This window comes from Cherax quadricarinatus, chromosome 48 (assembly GCF_038502225.1).
Source record: "Cherax quadricarinatus isolate ZL_2023a chromosome 48, ASM3850222v1, whole genome shotgun sequence".
Taxonomy (NCBI): Eukaryota; Metazoa; Arthropoda; class Malacostraca; order Decapoda; family Parastacidae; genus Cherax; species Cherax quadricarinatus.
In genome coordinates, this window is record NC_091339.1 from 18,227,190 (window position 1) to 18,246,107 (window position 18,918).

At 37.5% G+C, this 18,918-nt stretch overlaps 1 protein-coding gene across 10 annotated transcripts in view; it reads left to right on the plus strand.

Moving 5' to 3' along the window:
- LOC128696063 (vesicle transport protein SFT2A) overlaps nucleotides 1–17,398 on the plus strand; it is a 40,677-nt gene extending 23,279 nt beyond the window's left edge. For all 10 annotated transcript variants that reach the window (XM_053787072.2, XM_053787079.2, XM_053787076.2 and 7 more), the window contains 3 exons: nucleotides 9,437–9,554; nucleotides 11,245–11,415; nucleotides 12,154–17,398. In XM_053787072.2, the coding sequence (XP_053643047.1) occupies nucleotides 9,437–9,554; nucleotides 11,245–11,376 (250 nt within the window). In that variant the 3' untranslated portion in view covers nucleotides 11,377–11,415; nucleotides 12,154–17,398. The remainder of the gene's footprint in view (nucleotides 1–9,436; nucleotides 9,555–11,244; nucleotides 11,416–12,153) is intronic.
- The last annotated feature ends 1,520 nt before the right edge of the window (nucleotides 17,399–18,918 follow it).

Below are 18,918 nucleotides of genomic sequence, written 5' to 3' on the forward strand. Positions count from 1 at the left end.
TGAAAAAGAGGATAAATAAATGTACAAGGTATGATGCAGCAAATAATGAAAGTAGTTTGTTAGATTATGTATTCATGGATAAAAGGTTGATGGGTAGGCTCCAGGATGTACACATATAGAGGGGCAGCTGATATATCGGATCATTATCTAGTTGTAGCTACAGTTAGAGTAAGAGGTAGATGGGATAAGAGGAAAATGGCAACAAGAAGTAAGAGGGAGGTGAAAGTGTATAAACAAGGGGAGGAGGAAGTTCAGGTGAAATATAATCAACTATTGGCAGAAAGGTGGGCTGGTGCAGGTATGAGTAGTTGGAGGGTTGGAATAGTTTCAAAAATGCAGTATTAGAATGCAGGGCAGAAGTTTGTGGTTATAGGAAGGTGGGTGCAGGAGGAAAGAGGAGTAATTGGTGGAATGATGAAGTAAAGGGTATGATACAAGAGAAAAAGGTAGCTTATGAGAGGTATTTACAAAGCAGAAGTGTTATAAGAAGAGTAGAGTATATGGAGAGTAAAAGAAAGGTGAAGAGAGTGGTAAGAGTGCAAAAGGAGAGTGGATGATAGACTGGGGGGGGTACTGTCAAGAAATTTTAATGAAAATTAAGAAAAAATTTTGGAGAGAGTTAAACAAGTTAAGAAAGCCTAGGGAACAAATGGATTTGTCAGTTAAAAACAGAGTAGGGGAGTTAGTAGATGGGGAGATAGAGGTTTTGGGTAGATGGCGAGAATATTTTGAGGAACTTTTAAATGTCGACGAAGAAAGGGAGGCAGTAATTTCATGCATTGGCCAGGGAGGTATACCATCTTTTAGGAGTGAAGAAGAGCAGGATGTGAGTGTGGGGGAGGTGCATGAGGCATTACGTAGAATGAAAGGGGGTAAAGCAGCTGGAACTGACGGGATCATGACAAATGTTAAAAGCAGGGGGAAACATAGTGTTGGAGTGGTTGGTATTTTTATTTAATAAATGTAGAAGAGAGTGTAGAAGAGATGGAGAATACTTCCCGGTAAAAGTAGGTCTTAGACAGGGATGTGTAATGTCACCATGGTTGTTTAATATATTTATAGATGGGGTTGTAAAAGAAGTAAATGCTAGGGTGTTCGGGAGAGGGGTAGGATTAAATTATGGGGAATCAAATTCAAAATGGGAATTGACAGTTACTTTTTGCTGATGATACTGTGCTTATGGGAGATTCTAAAGAAAAATTGCAAAGGTTAGTGGATGAGTTTGAGAATGTGTGTAAAGGTAGAAAGTTGAAAGTGAACATAGAAAAGAGTAAGGTGATGAGGGTATCAAATGATTTAGATAAAGAAAAATTGGATATCAAATTGGGGAGGAGGAGTATGGAAGAAGTGAATGTTTTCAGATACTTGGGAGTTGACGTGTCGGCGGATGGATTTATGAAGGATGAGGTTAATCATAGAATTGATGAGGGAAAAAAGGCGAGTGGTGCGTTGAGGTATATGTGGAGTCAAAAAACGTTATCTATGGAGGCAAAGAAGGGAATGTATGAAAGTATAGTAGTACCAACACTCTTATAAGGATGTGAAGCTTGGGTGGTAAATGCAGCAGCGAGGAGACGGTTGGAGGCAGTGGAGATGTCCTGTCTAAGGGCAATGTGTGGTGTAAATATAATGCAGAAAATTCGGAGTGTGGAAATTAGGAGAAGGTGTGGAGTTAATAAAAGCATTAGTCAGAGGGCAGAAGAGGGGTTGTTGAGGTGGTTTGGTCATTTAGAGAGAATGGATCAAAGTAGAATGACATGGAAAGCATATAAATCTATAGGGGAAGGAAAGAGGGGTAGGGGTCGTCCTCGAAAGGGTTGGAAAGAGGGGGTAAAGGAGGTTTTGTGGGCGAGGGGCTTGGACTTCCAGCAAGCGTGCATGAGCGTGTTAAATAGGAGTGAATGGAGATGAATGATACTTGGGACCTGACGATCTGTTGAGTGTGAGCAGGGTAATATTTAGTGAAGGGATTCAGGGAAACCGGTTATTTTCATATAGTCGGACTTGAGCCCTGGAAATGGGAAGTACAATGCCTGCACTTTAAAGGAGTGGTTTGGGATATTGGCAGTTTGGAGGGATATGTTGTGTATCTTTATACGTATATGCTTCTAAACTGTTGTATTCTGGGCACCTCTGCAAAAGCAGTGATAATGTGTGAGTGTGGTGAAAGTGTTGAATGATGATGAAAGTATTTTCTTTTTGGGGATTTTCTTTCTTTTTTGGGTCACCCTGCCTCGGTGGGAGACGACCGACTTGTTGAAAAAAAAAAAAAATGTATGAAAGAGGGGAAGGTACCCAGGGATTGGCGGAGAGCGTGTATAGTCCCTTTATATAAAGGGAAGGGGGACAAAGGAGATTGTAAAAATTATAGAGGAATAAGTTTACCGAGTATACCAGGAAGTTTACAATAGGGTTATTATTGAAAGAATTAGAGGTAAGACAGATTGTAGAATTGCGGATGAGCAAGGAAGTTTGAGTGGGTAGGGGATATGTAGATTAAGTGTTTACATTGAAGCATATATGTGAGCAGTATTTAGACAAAGGTAGGGAAGTTTTTATTGCATTTATGGATTTAGAAAAGGCATATGATAGTGGATAGGGAAGCAATGTGGCAGATGTTGCAAGTATATAGAATAGGTAGTAAGTTACTAAATGCTGTAAAGAGTTTTTATGAGGATAGTGAGGCTGAGGTTAGGGTGTGTAGAAGAGAGGGAGACTACTTCCCAGTAAAATTAGGTCTTAGACAGGGATGTGTAATGTCACCATGGTTGTTTAATATATTTATAGATGGGGTTGTAAAAGAAGTAAATGCTAGGGAGTTCGGGAGAGGGGTGGGATTAAATTATGGGGAATTAAATACAAAATAGGAAGTGACGCAGTTACTTTTTGCTGATGATACTGTGCTTATGGGAGATTCTAAAGAAAAATTGCAAAGGTTAGTGGACGAATTTGGGAGTGTGTGTAAAGGTAGAAAGTTGAAAGTGAATATAGAAAAGAGTAAGGTGATGAGGGTATCAAATGGCTTAAAGAAAAATTGGATATCAAATTGGGGAGGAGGAGTATGGAGGAAGTGAATGTTTTCAGATATTTGGGAGTTGACGTGTCAGCGGATGGATTTATGAAGGATGAGGTTAATCATAGAATTGATGAAGGAAAAAAGGTGAGTGGTGCATTGAGGTATATGTGGAGGCAAAAAATGTTATCTATGGAGGCAAAGAAGGTAATGTATGAAAGTATAATAGTACAAACACACTTATATGGGTGTGAAGCTTGGGTTGTAAATGCTGCAGCGAGGAGGCGGTTGGAGGCAGTGGAGATGCCCTGTCTAAGGGCAATGTGTGGTGTAAATATTATGCAGAAAATTCGGAGTGTGGAAATTAGAAGGTGTGAAGTTAATAAAAGTATTAGTCAGAGGGCTGAAGAGGGTTTTTTGAGGTGGTTTGGTCATTTAGAGAGAATGGATCAAGTAGAATGACATGGAGAGCGTATAAATCTGTAGGGGAAGGAAGGCAGGGCAGGGGTTGTCCTCGAAAAGGTTGGAGGGAGGGGGTCAAGGTGGTGTTGTGGGCGAGGGGTTTGGACTTCCAGCAGGTGTGCGTGAATGCGTTAGATAGGAGTGAATGGAGACAAATGGTATTTGGGACCTGACAAGCTGTTGGAGTGTGAGCAGGGTAATATTTAGTGAAGGGATTCAGGGAAACCGGTTATTTTATATAACCAGACTTGAGTCCTGTAAATGGGAAGTACAATGCCTGCACTCTAAAGGAGGGGTTTGGGATATTGGCAGTTTGGAGGGATATATTGTGTATTTTTATATATACGTATATACTTCTAAACTGTTGTATTCTGGGCACCTCTGCAAAAACAGTGATTATGTGTGAGTGAGGTGAAAGTGTTGAATGATGATGAAAGTATTTTCTTTTTGGGGATTTTCTTTCTTTTTAGGTCACCCTGATTCGGTGGGAGACGGCTGACTTGTTGAAAAAAAAAAATTATCATATGAATGTGTGGGATCATCCTCGCTGTCTTATAAACAATGGCACACTGGGCCACTCAGGCCCCGACACGAATGACTTGTACCAAGTTCAGTGACGTTCACCAAGCCAATACAGTGGACCCCGGTTAACGATATTTTTTCACTCCAGAAGTATGCTCAGGTGCCAGTACCGACCGAATTTGTTCCCATAAGAAATATTGTGAAGTAGATTAGTCCATTTCAGACCCCCAAACATACACGTACAAACGCACTTACATAATTGGTCACATTCGGAGGTAATCGTTATGCGGGGGTCCACTGTATTTTGATGCAAAAACGTTACTTATTCCGAATATTACTCATTCTGATGACGTCTTAATCTGGGGGTCCACTGTATTTGAAACTGTCATCACCTTGCTCTCTCCTACGTTTACTTTTAATTTTCGTCTTTCACATACAGTCTGGGTAATCATGGGTAGGAGGGATTGGGAGAGGCCCACAGCCTGGATTTTGATTGTTAAACGGGTGGGAGCTGGTCATTATACAATGGACCCTCTGATTTCGTGATTTTCAGTTATCGCCGACTTTGTTTTTTTGTCAAAATGTAGTCTGTTTTTGTTAATTCCCTCTGGTTTTGTCAGTCACATAGAACATGTCTGAGTGCCCACATGCATGCAAAGCCTCCCACACACCATTCTGAGTCAGTGTGGTGTTTCTCGGCGAGTAAACATTACCCTGCGAGGTCCATACGAAACATTTCGTAAAACAGTGGTACCTCGAGTTATGAACTTAATTCATTCCAGAAGGCTATTCGAGTGCCGATACCGAACGAATTTGTTCCCGTAAGGAATAATGTAAATTAGATTAGTCTGTTTCAGACCCCCAAAAATACACTTACAAAAATACACTTGCATAATTGTTAGAGATGGGAGTTGTTTGAAACTTGAGGTACCACTGTAATCCGTTGTTTTTTGCACTTGTTTATTGTGTGACTGCTAAATAAGCCACCATGGGCTAAAAGAAAACTCCTAGTGCTAGCCCTATGGCAAAGAAGGTGAGAAACATGATAAAATTCAAGAAAGAATTCATAGCAAGGTACCAAAGTGGGAGAGGAAGAGAGAGGGGAGAATGTGCCTTCTTCAGTGATTCTATAATATGTACGATACTGAAGCAGCAGGATAAAGTGTAGCAACTAAGTTAAGCAATTAAGCGATAGAAAAAGTACGACACAAAACTAACTCCAATGTTGACAAGATACACCCCCCTGCGTATCTTCCACTACCCTAAACCAATGTCAGCATCTCCTCCAAGGTAAGTGTAAATATTTCTTATTTATAAATTATGTACATTGTTTCAGAGTGAATAGTGGTGGTGGCCTCTGGTGCCGCTGCCACCACCACTATATGTATGGCTTATGCTGTCAGTGGCCCTGATAAGCCCCCCCAACACCACTCCTCACATACGTAATGACATATTTTATTCATTCTAGAGTATATATCTGTTATTAATATTGTTTATTATGTTATATTAGATGAATTGTGATAGATAAGCCGTAAAGTTGATATTAGCATCGTATTTAAGCATTTTGCCCTGTCTCCAAACACACACTTCCTTCCAAAAGCCAACAAGACTCTTCAACAAAGGTAAAAGTGATTTAAATGTTCATTTATCCATTCCATTAGTGCTTTATATTTATTTCTCATTGTTTTCTGTATGTAAAACTATAGGTATTCTCTATAAAATGTATTTATTGTTAATACTTTTGGATGTCTTTTTATTTTTTTTTTTTTAAATATCACTGCTGCATTTACCACCCAAGCTTCACATCCATATAAGAGTGTTGGTACTACTATACTTTCATACCTTCATTGACTCCACATATACCTCAATGCACCACTCACCTTTTTTCCCTCATCAATTCTTTGATTAACCTCATCCTTCATAAATCCATCCGCCGACACGTCAACTCCCAAGTATCTGAAAACATTCACTTCTTCCATACTCCTCCTCCCCAATTTGATATCCAATTTTTCTTTATCTAAATCATTTGATACCCTCATCACCTTACTCTTTTCTATGTTCACTTTCAACTTTCTACCTTTACACACATTCCCAAACTCATCCACTAACCTTTGCAGTTTTTCTTTAGAATCTCCCATAAGCACAGTATCATCAGCAAAAAGTAACTGTGTCAATTCCCATTTTGAATTTGATTCCCCATAATTTAATCCCACCCCTCTCCCGAATGCCCTACCATTTACTTCTTTTACAACCCCATCTATAAATATATTAAACAACCATGGTGACATTACACATCCCTGTCTAAGACCTACTTTTACCGGGAAGTATTCTCCCTCTCTTCTACATACCCTAACCTGAGCCTCGCTATCCTCATAAAAGCTCTTTACAGCATTTAGTAACTTACCACCTATTCCATATACTTGCAACATCTGCCACATTGCTCCTCTATCCACTCTATCATATGCCTTTTCTAAATCCATAAATGCAATAAAAACTTCCCTACCTTTATCTAAATAATGTTCACATATATGCTTCAATGTAAACACTTGATCTACACATCCCCTACCCACTCTGAAACCTCCTTGCTCATCTGCAATCCTACATTCTGTCTTGCCTCTAATTCTTTCAATTATAACCCTACTGTACACTTTTCCTGGTATACTCAGTAAACTTATTTCTCTATAATTTTTACAGTCTCTTTTGTCCCCTTTCCCTTTATATAAAGGGACTATACATGCTCTCCGCCAATCCCTAGGTACCTTCCCCTCTTTCGTACATTTATTAAACAAAAGTACCAACCACTCCAACACTATATCCCCCCCTGCTTTTAACATTTCTGTCATGATCCCATCAGTTCCAGCTGCTTTACCCCCTTTCATTCTACGTAATGCCTCACGTACCTCCACCGCACTTACATTCTGCTCTTCTTCACTCCTAAAAGATGGTATACCTCCCTGGCCAGTGCATGAAATTACCGCCTCCCTTTCTTCCTCAACATTTAAAAGTTCCTCAAAATATTCTCGCCATCTACCTAATACCTCCCTCTCCCCATCTACTAACTCCCCTACTCTGTTTTTAACTGACAAATCCATACTTTCCCTAGGCTTTCTTAACTTGTTTAACTCACTCCAAAATTTTTTCTTATTTTCATTAAAATTTCTTGACAGTGCCTCTCCCACTCTTTCATCTGCTCTCCTTTTGCACTCTCTCACCACTCTCTTCACCTTTCTTTTACTCTCCATATACTCTGCTCTTCTTATAACACTTCTGCTTTGTAAAAACCTCTCGTAAGCTACCTTTTTCTCTTTTATCACACCCTTTACTTCTTCATTCCACCAATCACTCCTTTTTCCTCCTGCCCCCACCCTCCTATGACCACAAACTTCTGCCCCACATTCTAATACTGCATTTTTAAAACTATTCCAACCCTCTTCAACCCCCCCACTACTCATCTTTGCACTAGCCCACCTTTCTGCCAATAGTCGCTTATATCTCGCCCGAACTTCCTCCTCCCTTAGTTTATACACTTTCACCTCCCTCTTACTTGTTGTTGCCACCTTCCTCTTTTCCCATCTACCTCTTACTCTAACTGTAGCTACAACTAAATAATGATCCGATATATCAGTTGCCCCTCTATAAACATGTACATCCTGGAGCCTACCCATCAACCTTTTATCCACCAATACATAATCTAACAAACTACTTTCATTACGTGCTACATCATTGGGATATTGGCAGTTTGGAGGGATATGTTGTGTATCTTTATACGTATATGCTTCTAAGCTGTTGTATTCTGAGCACCTCTGCAAAAGCAGTGATAATGTGTGAGTGTGGTGAAAGTGTTGAATGATGATGAAAGTATTTTCTTTTTGGGGATTTTTTCTTTTTTGGGTCACCCCGCCTCGGTGGGAGACGACTGACTTGTTGAAAAAAAAAAAAAAAAACTTTTGGATGTCGGATTAATTGGATTTATATTACATATTTCTTATGGGGAAAATTATTTCAGTTTTCGTGATTTTCGGGTTTCGTCAGACTCTCGGGAACAGATTAATCATGAAAACTGAGAATCCACTGTATTGAGGGAATGGTCCTAAATTTTCATTTTTCGGTCATAATTAAAAAAAAAAAATTTTTTCAACAAACCAGCCGTATCCCACCAAGGCAGGGTGGCTCAAAAAGAAAAACGAAAGTTTCTCTTTTTAAATTTAGTAATTTGTACAGGAGAAGGGGTTACTAGCCCCTTGCTCCCAGCATTTTAGTTGCCTCGTACAGCATGAATGGCTTGCGCAGGAAGAATTCTGTTCCGCTTCCCCATGGAGATAAAAGGGAATAAACAAGAGCTAGCACTAGAAAGTAAATAGAAGAAAACCCAGAGGGGTGTGTGTATATATATGCTTGTATACATGTATGTGTAGTGTTACCTACATGTAAGAAGAAGTAGCAAGACGTACCTGAAATCTTGCATGTTTATGAGACAGAAAAAAAGACACCAGCAATCCTACCATCATGTAAAACAATTACAGGTTTCCATTTTACACTCACTTGGCAGGACAGTAGTACCTCCCTGGGCGGTTGCCGTCTACCAACCTACTACCTACAATAATTAAAATTACGTTGTGCAAATGGCTGTTAAGCAGGGGGTCATTGTACATGATTTGGATCACTAAACATGATGTATATACATTTGCTACCAGCCCCAGGAGGATCAGCACTTGATCTGATGATTTATATAAATGCTTTTCCAAATGGAGTAAAAAACCATATGAAAAATTTTGCAGATGATGCAAAACTTCTATGCAGTGTAAGCACTGTAATAGAAACAGTTGTAAATCCCTACTTTTTTAAAAAACTGTAGATAAGAGAAACTGGTGGATGTAGTTTTATGTAAATAAAATTTAATTTTGTAATAAAATTTTAATGGTCCGTGTAGTGTGTGAGAAAAGAGCTCACATAAAAATTATAGATTGAGAAAAAGGTAATTAGAAATGCCTGTACTGTAATTATAGAAAAAAATATTATCACTGAATGATTACACATACAATAGGTAGCTGTTACACTGGGGAAAACTTCAAAATAGCCTTCAGATATGTGGATGGAGAGATGTTAGAAAATTGTTTACATTGTACTGTTGGCCAAACTTGGAATATGCAGGGATAATGTAGTGTCCATGTCTTAACCCTTAAACTGTCCAAACGTAGATCTACGTTTGCACCGCTAGCGCTCCGAACGTGGTTTTTTTTTTTTTTTTTAAACGTGTAAAACAAAAAAAAAAGATCTATGTCTGGAGCGCTAGTGGTGCAAATGTAGATCTACGTTTGGACAGTTTAGGGGTTAAAAAGTGAATGAAGTCCAGGACTTGAGAATACGGAAACCTAATTTCATCCTTTTGAACACTAATCTAAATATTTTGTTAGTTCACCATGACACTATTTTTTTCAGTACATGCTTCCTTATGGGTCCTGTGAATCAGTTCAAGAAGATGTTTGCCAAGACTAGAATCATAGCCACAATTGTTGTGTTTCTATCCCTCATTATGACGCTTGTGGCAGCCTTTGTGGTAAGTGATCAGTATTACTTTTGGCACGACACTCATTATGCTCCTGTGACAAGTCAGGGTGATAAATGAACAGTGTTGCACAAAGGTCCTCATGATGTGTGGGGGAAGTCATTGTGGCAAATGATCAATGCTCCTTACAGTAAGATCACCATTATGGTTCTTGTGGCAGTTTTTCTGGTAAGTTATCAGTGTTAGGGTAAGACATTCTATGCATTGGCCTAAATAGGCACTGGCAGCAAGGGGATTGAGTTAATTTTAAATGTGTGTACCCTTGTTGTGTACAGTAATAGGCCTAAAACCAGTTTTATGTGGGTCATAATTTCTGAGCTGTGGTATTCTGTAAATGTGGCTAAAGAGTAAGTAATGGTCATTGCATCTTTGAGAAATATCTGGTGTTGTATACATCTTCAGTATTGTATATGTGCATTATTCAGTACTGTATATGGTATATACATATAGTACACGTTTATAAACAGTAATATCTGTTACGTATTTGGAAATCTTGTGGTATTTCCAAGTAAGACTTGAAGCTTGTGTTTTTAGGTTCCAAAGGTTCTCGATCAGATTTAAGCCTGGTGAACTACCATGCCAGTCTTTAACCCTTAAACGGTCCAAACAGATAGACGTTCAGATTCGTTGTGCTCCAAAAGTAGATCTACTTTTTTTTACATATTTTCAAATAGTATAACAAAAAAAAATGTAGATAAGTTTTTTTACATACTTTCAGATGTTGAAAAAATGTATACGTATATACATTTGGACCATTTAAGGGTTAAAATATGAAGTTTTACAATCATCTGGCCAGTCTTATATCTTTGGTAGCATGAGGCACTATCTTCCATAGGAAAGTTGCCTTGGCACTTCTCAAAACTATCAGGCAAATAGTCTGCTGAAAACATGCTCATAAACGTGCATATTTGATTCCTACTGTATATAAATGATAGTATACTTGCTTTGTTTTTTAGTGTATTTATTATTGAAGCTATCTTTAGAATTTATTGGGATAGGTAGGGGGAGCAATAGTTTGTCTAACCTATTGTTAATGCTTCCCAAGTTAACTTGAAAAATAGGTTGGACAAATATACAAGTGAAATGAGATGAAAATGAGAAGGCCTCCCTAGCATGGGCCAGTAAACCTGTTGCAGTGCTTCTTTATTCTTATGGGGAGTTACTGTATACAGTAACTTTACATATTACAGTTTCACTTAGTGTGGAAAAAGACTCTTGTGTACATTTGTCTTTCCACATTTTGTTAGTATTACTACAGCCTCTCCTCACTTAGTGGCGTACTTGTTATCCAACGACTTTGACTTGCGACGGGCTCTCTGACCAGTGTGCATACCTAAATAATGTATATTAGTGCCAATTTCCTTTATTCTGTTTATTACAGTATACAGTACACTGCTGTATAAACATTTAAAAATATACCAGAAATGTTATAAATGGTGCAAAGGTGACATTAAAACTATCGAATATGGTTGACACAAACCTACTACCATTATAGTATGCTTCTCAGTTAGTGAAAAATTCATTTACCGATGTGGTTTTAGGAACGGAACTTAGTTAAGTGAGGAGAGGCTGTATACCATTTATTTCCATTGTATGTATTAAGCATCAACCGATTCCTAATTTAGACATACCATAGATTACAAGTCAGAGAGGTTTTAAACTATAGTATTAAATATTTCAGTTACACAAGAAAGCTCTGGCATTGCTGATGGTGATCATCCAGTTCTTGGCGATGACATGGTATTCTCTCTCTTACATTCCATATGCACGAGATGCTGCCAAGAAGTGCTTTGCCTCGTGCATTGATGTCTGAAGGCCCTAACACCAAGATATACCATACCAAGACATTGAGGTTTGCTTTTCTCATATTGTTTTAAACCTCATTTTGTAACTCAAGTCATATTATAATCAAAAAGAAGTGCTCAATCAACTCAAGTTATAGAAATGATTAGTTATGGTGAAAATTTTTAATGTGTTTGCATTAGCTCTCTACAAGATTGTACAGAGCATTGGAAATTGTGAAATTTATTTAACTCGCTATTTTAGTGTCAGCCTTGTCCTAGAGTTTAATTTTGTAGTAACTGATCTTAATATGAGATTTCAGTCTTGTAATTAACTCTTTAATACTTTATACTTAGTTTGTATAAAAGTTAGCCATTCTTATTCATTACCAGTAGTTTTGCAGTATATGGGCATTTATCATTCTCAACTAAGGTAAAGTAATTGCAAGAAAATGGTAAAATTGGGTAATATTTTTCCACCATAGAAAGTGCTTACAATGAATAATTACTTCATTATAGATAATGAATGGATGTTTGTATATGATATAGTATAATGTTTGAAAAAATTATTTGAAATTTGACTTCTTAAAAAAAAGAATTTTCTGTAATTTAAACAGTTTTTGTAATAAAGCTAAAGATTAATATGTAAATAGACTTCATATTAATCCTTAAACTGGACAATTTTTTTTTTTTTTACAGCTCCCTTGAACACTGAGGTTCAAAATAAGTTTTGCTTGATGTAATTTATCTCGAAATATCTTGGTCTTGTATGGCACATTTTTATCCATTTTTTTTTTTTTTTTTTGCAGGCTTCTTTGGGGACCCTGCAACTGAGAATGTTAGTAAGTCATGGTATGTGGGTGGCAGTTTGTTTGAAAAGAGAACACTGGCATTATTGTATAATAGTTTTTGATACAGAAGTGAAATTAATACCAATTTGCTATATACAATGTACTGTATATTTTTCTTATCAGTCAAGATGTGGGACCTCCCTGGAGAGGTGTATTTTTTTTTCCCTCTGTTACTTTACTTCAGGGAGTACCATACTACACACTTAAATATGTACATGTAAAATTATTGGAATTTGTACAATGTAACTATAGTTAAAAAAATATTTTTCATATACAATATATTTTGGTGCTATATGGGATTGTCATTGTCAGCACTGCAAGATCTTAACTTTACTCATTTGTTTGTGTTTTAGTGTTACTATTGTTACATGTTCTACATTATACTGTAATGAAAACTAAGTTCATCCCTCCCTTATCCAAAAGTTTCCCACAACAGGGATGTCTAGTTTCCCATTCCCTAATATTCAGTTTAAGGCTTCAATAAAAGTTCTAAAGAGCTACTCTTGTATTAAAAACAGAGATCCAGGGGATAAACCAGTACATAAAATTAGCCAGTTTGGATTTTTACCATTTTATTGTACAGTGCAGTTGTTGCTCAACAAAAAAAAATTATAAAAGTTTTTAATGAAATTCTATTGGGAACATATATTGTAGGTTATAAAATGACTGTGAATGAATGCAGAGGTCTCTTTTTACCTAAGGGTTTAATAAAATTATCTTGCGCGTGCGCGCACACACAAAAGGTTGCCAAAGACTGCAAACCTCACTCAAGGAAAGGACCTTGGGGTGAGTATAATAACTGCTGCAGCACATGGGGTGCCTGGCAAACTTGAGAATAGCGATCCGATACTTCAGTAAGGAATCATTCAAAAGACTGTACACTATGTACATCAGGCCCATACTGGAGTATGCAACACCACTTTGGAACCCCCCACCTGGTCAAGCATGTCAAGAAATTAGAGGAAGTGCAAAGATTTGCAACAAGGCTAGTTCCAGAGCTAAAGGGAATGTCCTACGAAGAAAGGTTAAGGGAAATCAGCCTGACGACACTGGAGGAGATTTAGGGAAGACATGATAACTACATACAAAATACTGGTAGGAATTGACAAAGTGGACAGACAGATGAGTCAGAGTTGACAGGAAGTGGAATGGTCTGACAAGTGACCTAGTGGAGGCAGGAACCATACAGTTGTAAGACAAGGTATGATAAAACTTGGAGCAGGGAGAGGACCTAGTAGCAATCAGTGAAGAGGTGGGGCCAGGAGCTATGTTTCGACCCCAGCAACCACAAATAGGTGTACACACACCCTTTCCGACACTCGTTCTCGCATACTCTCGCTAGGTTTGCAACACACAGAATTTACTTTCAATTTATGGAAGAGAACATTTAATATGTATGTATAGTAGATTGTTAATGTTTAATTCATTAGTATTATTGTTTTGCTTAGCCATTACAAATACGTTTTGAAAACCAGTTAAAAATTCATATCTATTCTTGGATTATATAATTTTATTGGTTAGTGCTAAACTCACTCAAAGAGGTCATAAGTGACTGGGGAAATGGAAAGTAATGAATTTTTATTTAAGGGATAAATGGATCCAGTTCATTAAATGAAGAGACTACCAGCATTACAACCCCAGTCTTTTTTTCTCTTTGATGGGAGTTTTGTTCTTAGTCTTCATTGTTTTGCAAAATATAAAACAAATTGTCTGAGGACCACCAGGAATATAGGTCTTATTGAATTCTGGACCCATAGGAAAAATCTTAGAATATATCATCTGTTGACTAGTATGTGGTCTGTCAGCAACATTTCAAGTACAGTGGAACCTCAAATATCAAACTTTTTTCGGTCCAGAAGGCTGTTCGAGTGCCTTTACCGAATGAATTTATTCCCATCAGGAATAATGTAAATTAGATTAGTCCATTTCAGACCCTCAAAAATACACTTATAAAAGCACTTACAAAATTGGTTGTGTTGGATGCAGTTCGATTTTTGAGGTTCCACCGTATATTTTAATTATTGCAACACTACCAGCAAATCGGTAATTTGGCTTTAAGCATCTGTTTTACAATATAATTGACATGACTCCCTTTGACTTGTTCCAGAAACCTGGAGTTATGCTAGTTCCATTTCCTCTTGATGTACTAATCTGTTAGGGTAATTTATTTTTAAGAATATACTGTTTCTTATGCATCCACACATCTGGAGCATCCTATATTTACACTGAAATTTCAAAACTATTACAATGTATACTAAATAGTCTGTATGTTCTAACCTATAATGTAGGTCTTCCATGAAATATTTGTGCCTTAAAATTTAGGAATAATTTTATTGAAAAAGGACATTCCTAATGAAAACCATGACTTGAATATTTTAAATGTGAATAAGATAATATGCAGTTTATAGCATTTACTGAGATGACATTTTGTCCACCAGGGAGTTTATCAATGTCATTTCAGCATGAACCATAAACTACAGTGTCCTGTTCACATACCTGTCATTATATTATTATTATTATAATCAAAAAGAAGCGCTAAGCCACAAGGGCTATGCAGACCTGTCATTATAGTTTAAGCTCAGTTATATAATAAAACTAAATTATCAAACCTAAAGCTGTCAAAATAATTAATTAGTATTTTATTTGGATAGGACATTATTACACACATGAGTAGTATATTGTGAACAGTGTTGTACTGGTGGCCATACAAGCAAATGATAGTGTTAGGACATTTCAGAAAAATGTTTACTTAAGAAATAACATGAAGGTGAACATTAATACTTAAAATACTGTATGTACAAAATATTGACCAAAATAATTTAAACCTTGGAAACTACTGTTTATTCTAGAGTTTAATAAATACATTTATTTTATTTATTTTTAATTCTACTATATATACTGTAGTTTATATTAACCAGTGTAATTGATGAGTACCTTATCTCTGCTTTCAATAATAATAGCATTACTGTACAACTTGAATATATATTGTGGTAATGAAAATAGGCACTAAAGCCATACAAGTCATCTAGCAGTGTTAACAGAGTAATACCATAACTGTATCCAGCAAAAATTAAAAAAGGAGGGACAGCAGTGTTAGTCTTGGTCTCTAGTACATTTGGTTGGTTGCTGCAGCTTCCTTTTGTTTAAAACAGTTATGCATTGGTCTACCGATATCTTCTTGAATTAACAAATTATGATATTAAAATGTTTCAAAAATAATTTTATATACAGTAGACGGTTATATTACATGGTAGTTACATTCCTGAAAAATGCTGTTAGACAAAACTTATGGGAAAAATAGGGTCACATTCCTGGGACCCCCAAAACTGCCATTTTTTTTTTCTTCAGATCTTGCAAAAATAAAAATGATTATGTAATTGTTGTGATGTATTATGTTGTTCAATTGCTTAAGGCTACAAATGCAACAGAAATAGTACTTCTTTCCTGAAATTGTGGGTGCTGGTGTTTGTTGATGATTGCAAAGAGTGGCATTATCCTGTGGCCCTATTGGGTTGAGGCGGATGGTAGAGGTTCTGGTACTAAAGTCGATGGTTGTACTAGTGTGTGCATAAATTCTGTAATCGATCTCTGGGCTCTTTTACCATTCAGTATATTATACAGCTGATGGTAAGGCATCAGCTGCTCAAGACCCCATTTCAAAACACTGCTTCTAGATTTATCAGCGTCCTCTTTATTAAAAAGGTCTAAGTCAGAAAATCAGTCACTTTATTCTGGTAGGTGTGATCTACATGTCATTCCTTTCAGATGACATCCTGGATTATTCGTTACACAAGCCCATATATTTGTCTCCATTCTTTTTCATTTTACGAACTGATGCTTCAGTAAGGCTATAAGCTTTCGTGATATTCGCTACACACGAACCAATTTCATGCTTGTCTAATATCTCGATTTTCTTTAACTCCAAGACTTAACTTTTAAACCTTTTCTTGTCACTTTCAGCATCACTCGCATGCCATGTCATTCCTCTTTCTGTGTGGGTATTTCTGGGAGGCTTGGCATACAAACCTCTATATAGAAAGATAACCATGGAGTTTTATTTATAATATGCTCAGTAACTTTCCCATGATCAAATCTAGCCCCCTTTTTTTTATCATAACTATTGATATCGTTGTGCAAGAAAAGTATACAATACCGACAAGATGAAAGTTAAGACACTTGTGCAACATCTGTTTATCTTTATTGTAGACATTTCACCATCCAGTGGCTTTATCAATACAGATTCTAGGACATAATTAGTAGACAGCAGAACTGTATACAAAAGATGAGGTAATCAGTCCCTCAGCCTTGGAGTTGGTGTGGAGAGCACTGCAGTTGTAGATATTCTGGAGCATAGGCAAGGAGACTTCCGCTCATATAGGCGTCAGTGGATAGGGACATGTAGCAGACGAGGGCATAGTCACCAGTAGGCAGGATTTCCCAGTGGAAGTAGGTCCTACCCAAAGTGATGGGTTAGTTGTAGTAGCCGTGAAGCAGGTCATGTAGATGTACCCTGAACCGAGATTCCATGATGTTGCAGTGTCTGACAAGTTGTGCAAGAAAGGTATACAATACCAACAAGATGAAAGGTGTTGCACAAGTGTCTTAACTTTCATCTTGTCGGTACTGTATACCTTTCTTGCACAACTTGTCAGACACTGCAACATCATGGAATCTTGGTTCAGAGGACATCTACATGACCTTCACGGCTACTACAACTAACCCATCCCTTTGGGTAGGACCTATTTCCACTGGGAAATCCTGCCTATCAGTGACTATGCCCTCGTCTGCTACATGTCCCTATCCACTGATGCCTATATGAGCGCCAGTCTCCTTGCCTATGCTCCAGAATATCTACAACCACGGTGCTCTCCACACCAACTCCAAGGCTGAGAGACTGATACTTCATCTTTTGTACATAGTTCTGCTGTCTTCTAATTGTCCTAGAATCAGTATTGATAAAGCCACTGAATGGCAAAACATCTACAATAAAGACAACCAGATGTTGCACAAGTGTCTTTCACTATTGATATCAATGAGATTCAGAGTGATATGGCCACCAAAATACAGGACAAGTCAAAATCTGAAACAGAATTTGAGAACATAATTTTATATTATTCACAGGACCTCTAGGAATGCAACATCTATCATCCCCCTATCCCTGATACATGGTTAATATATTTTTAATTATATTTATTAAATGTTATGGACTTTTACTTTTCCCAGTAGTAGATTAGAATAGATTTTTATGATAAAATACTTCCAGGAATCGTCCATGAGCGTGTTAGATAGGAGTGAAAAACAGTACAGAATGGGTCACATAACCAGAGACCAAACAAAACGTTACTCGTCAATCTTAACCAGCCTGATAAGGGCAAAAAAATTGTATTATGAGAACAGATTATCCAACTTACGAGGTGATATAAAAAAGACCTGGAAGACCCTATCAGAAATTCTGGGAACAAAAAAGATATCACGACATAGCGAAATAAAATTAGCAAAATCAGATGAACCCCAACTCCCACCAACAGAAACAGCAAACAGACTCAATGATTTCTTCTCCACTATAGGTCAAAACCTTGCCAATAATATCCCAAGCTCAGATACCCCACCAAATGACTACCTCACTGGCAACTACCCGAACACACTGTTCCTATCTCCGACTAACCCATACGAAGTCTCCCTTATTATCAACGCACTGAAAAACAAGGCAGGAGATTTAAATACCTTACCACCCTTTATATACAAAAAAGCGTCACAAGTACTATCACCAATCATTGCAACACTCTTTAACAAATCCATTGAATCCTCCACCTTCCCTACAGTTCTCAAAATAGCAAGGGTCACCCCGATCCATAAAGGAGGAGACCAAACAGAGTTGAATAACTATAGGCCAATATCCAATTTACACCCTCTCTCAAAAATCTTCGAAAAATTAATTCATAAACGAATCCACTCCTACCTCATCTCCCATAACATTCTCAACCCCTGCCAATTTGGATTCAGGCCTAATAAAAATACTAATGATGCTATTATACACATGCTAGAACATATATACACTGCAATAGAGAAAAAAGAAGTCCCACTGGGGATCTTCATTGACTTACGTGAAGCTTTTGATACAGTTGACCATGACTTACTCCACGTAAAATTGTCACACTATGGTATTAGAGGGCACTCCCTCAACTACCTCAAGTCTTACCTCAGCAACAGAAGCCAATATGTGTACGCAAATGGGGCAAGCTCTTCCGCACAACCAATTACAGTTGGTGTCCCACAGGGAAGTGTCCTTGGCCCTCTTCTCTTTCTCCTATACATAAATGACCTACCAAATGCTTCGCAATTACTCAAACCCACACTTTTTGCAGATGACACTACATACGTCTTCTCTCACCCGAGCCCAGTCATGCTAGCCAATACTGTAAACACAGAATTACAGAAAATATCTACCTGGATGAGGACTAACAAACTTACACTAAACATTGACAAAACCTACTTCATTCAGTTTGGTAGCAGAGCTACAGATGTACCTCTTAACATAACGATAAACGGATCACCTATCACAAAGCTAACAGAGGGAAAATTCATAGGAATCCACCTCGATAATAGACTCAAATTTCATACACATATACAACAAATTTCTAAGAAAATTTCCAAGACTGTAGGCATACTATCGAAGATACGGTACTATGTTCCACAGTCAGCCCTCCTGGAACTTTATCACTC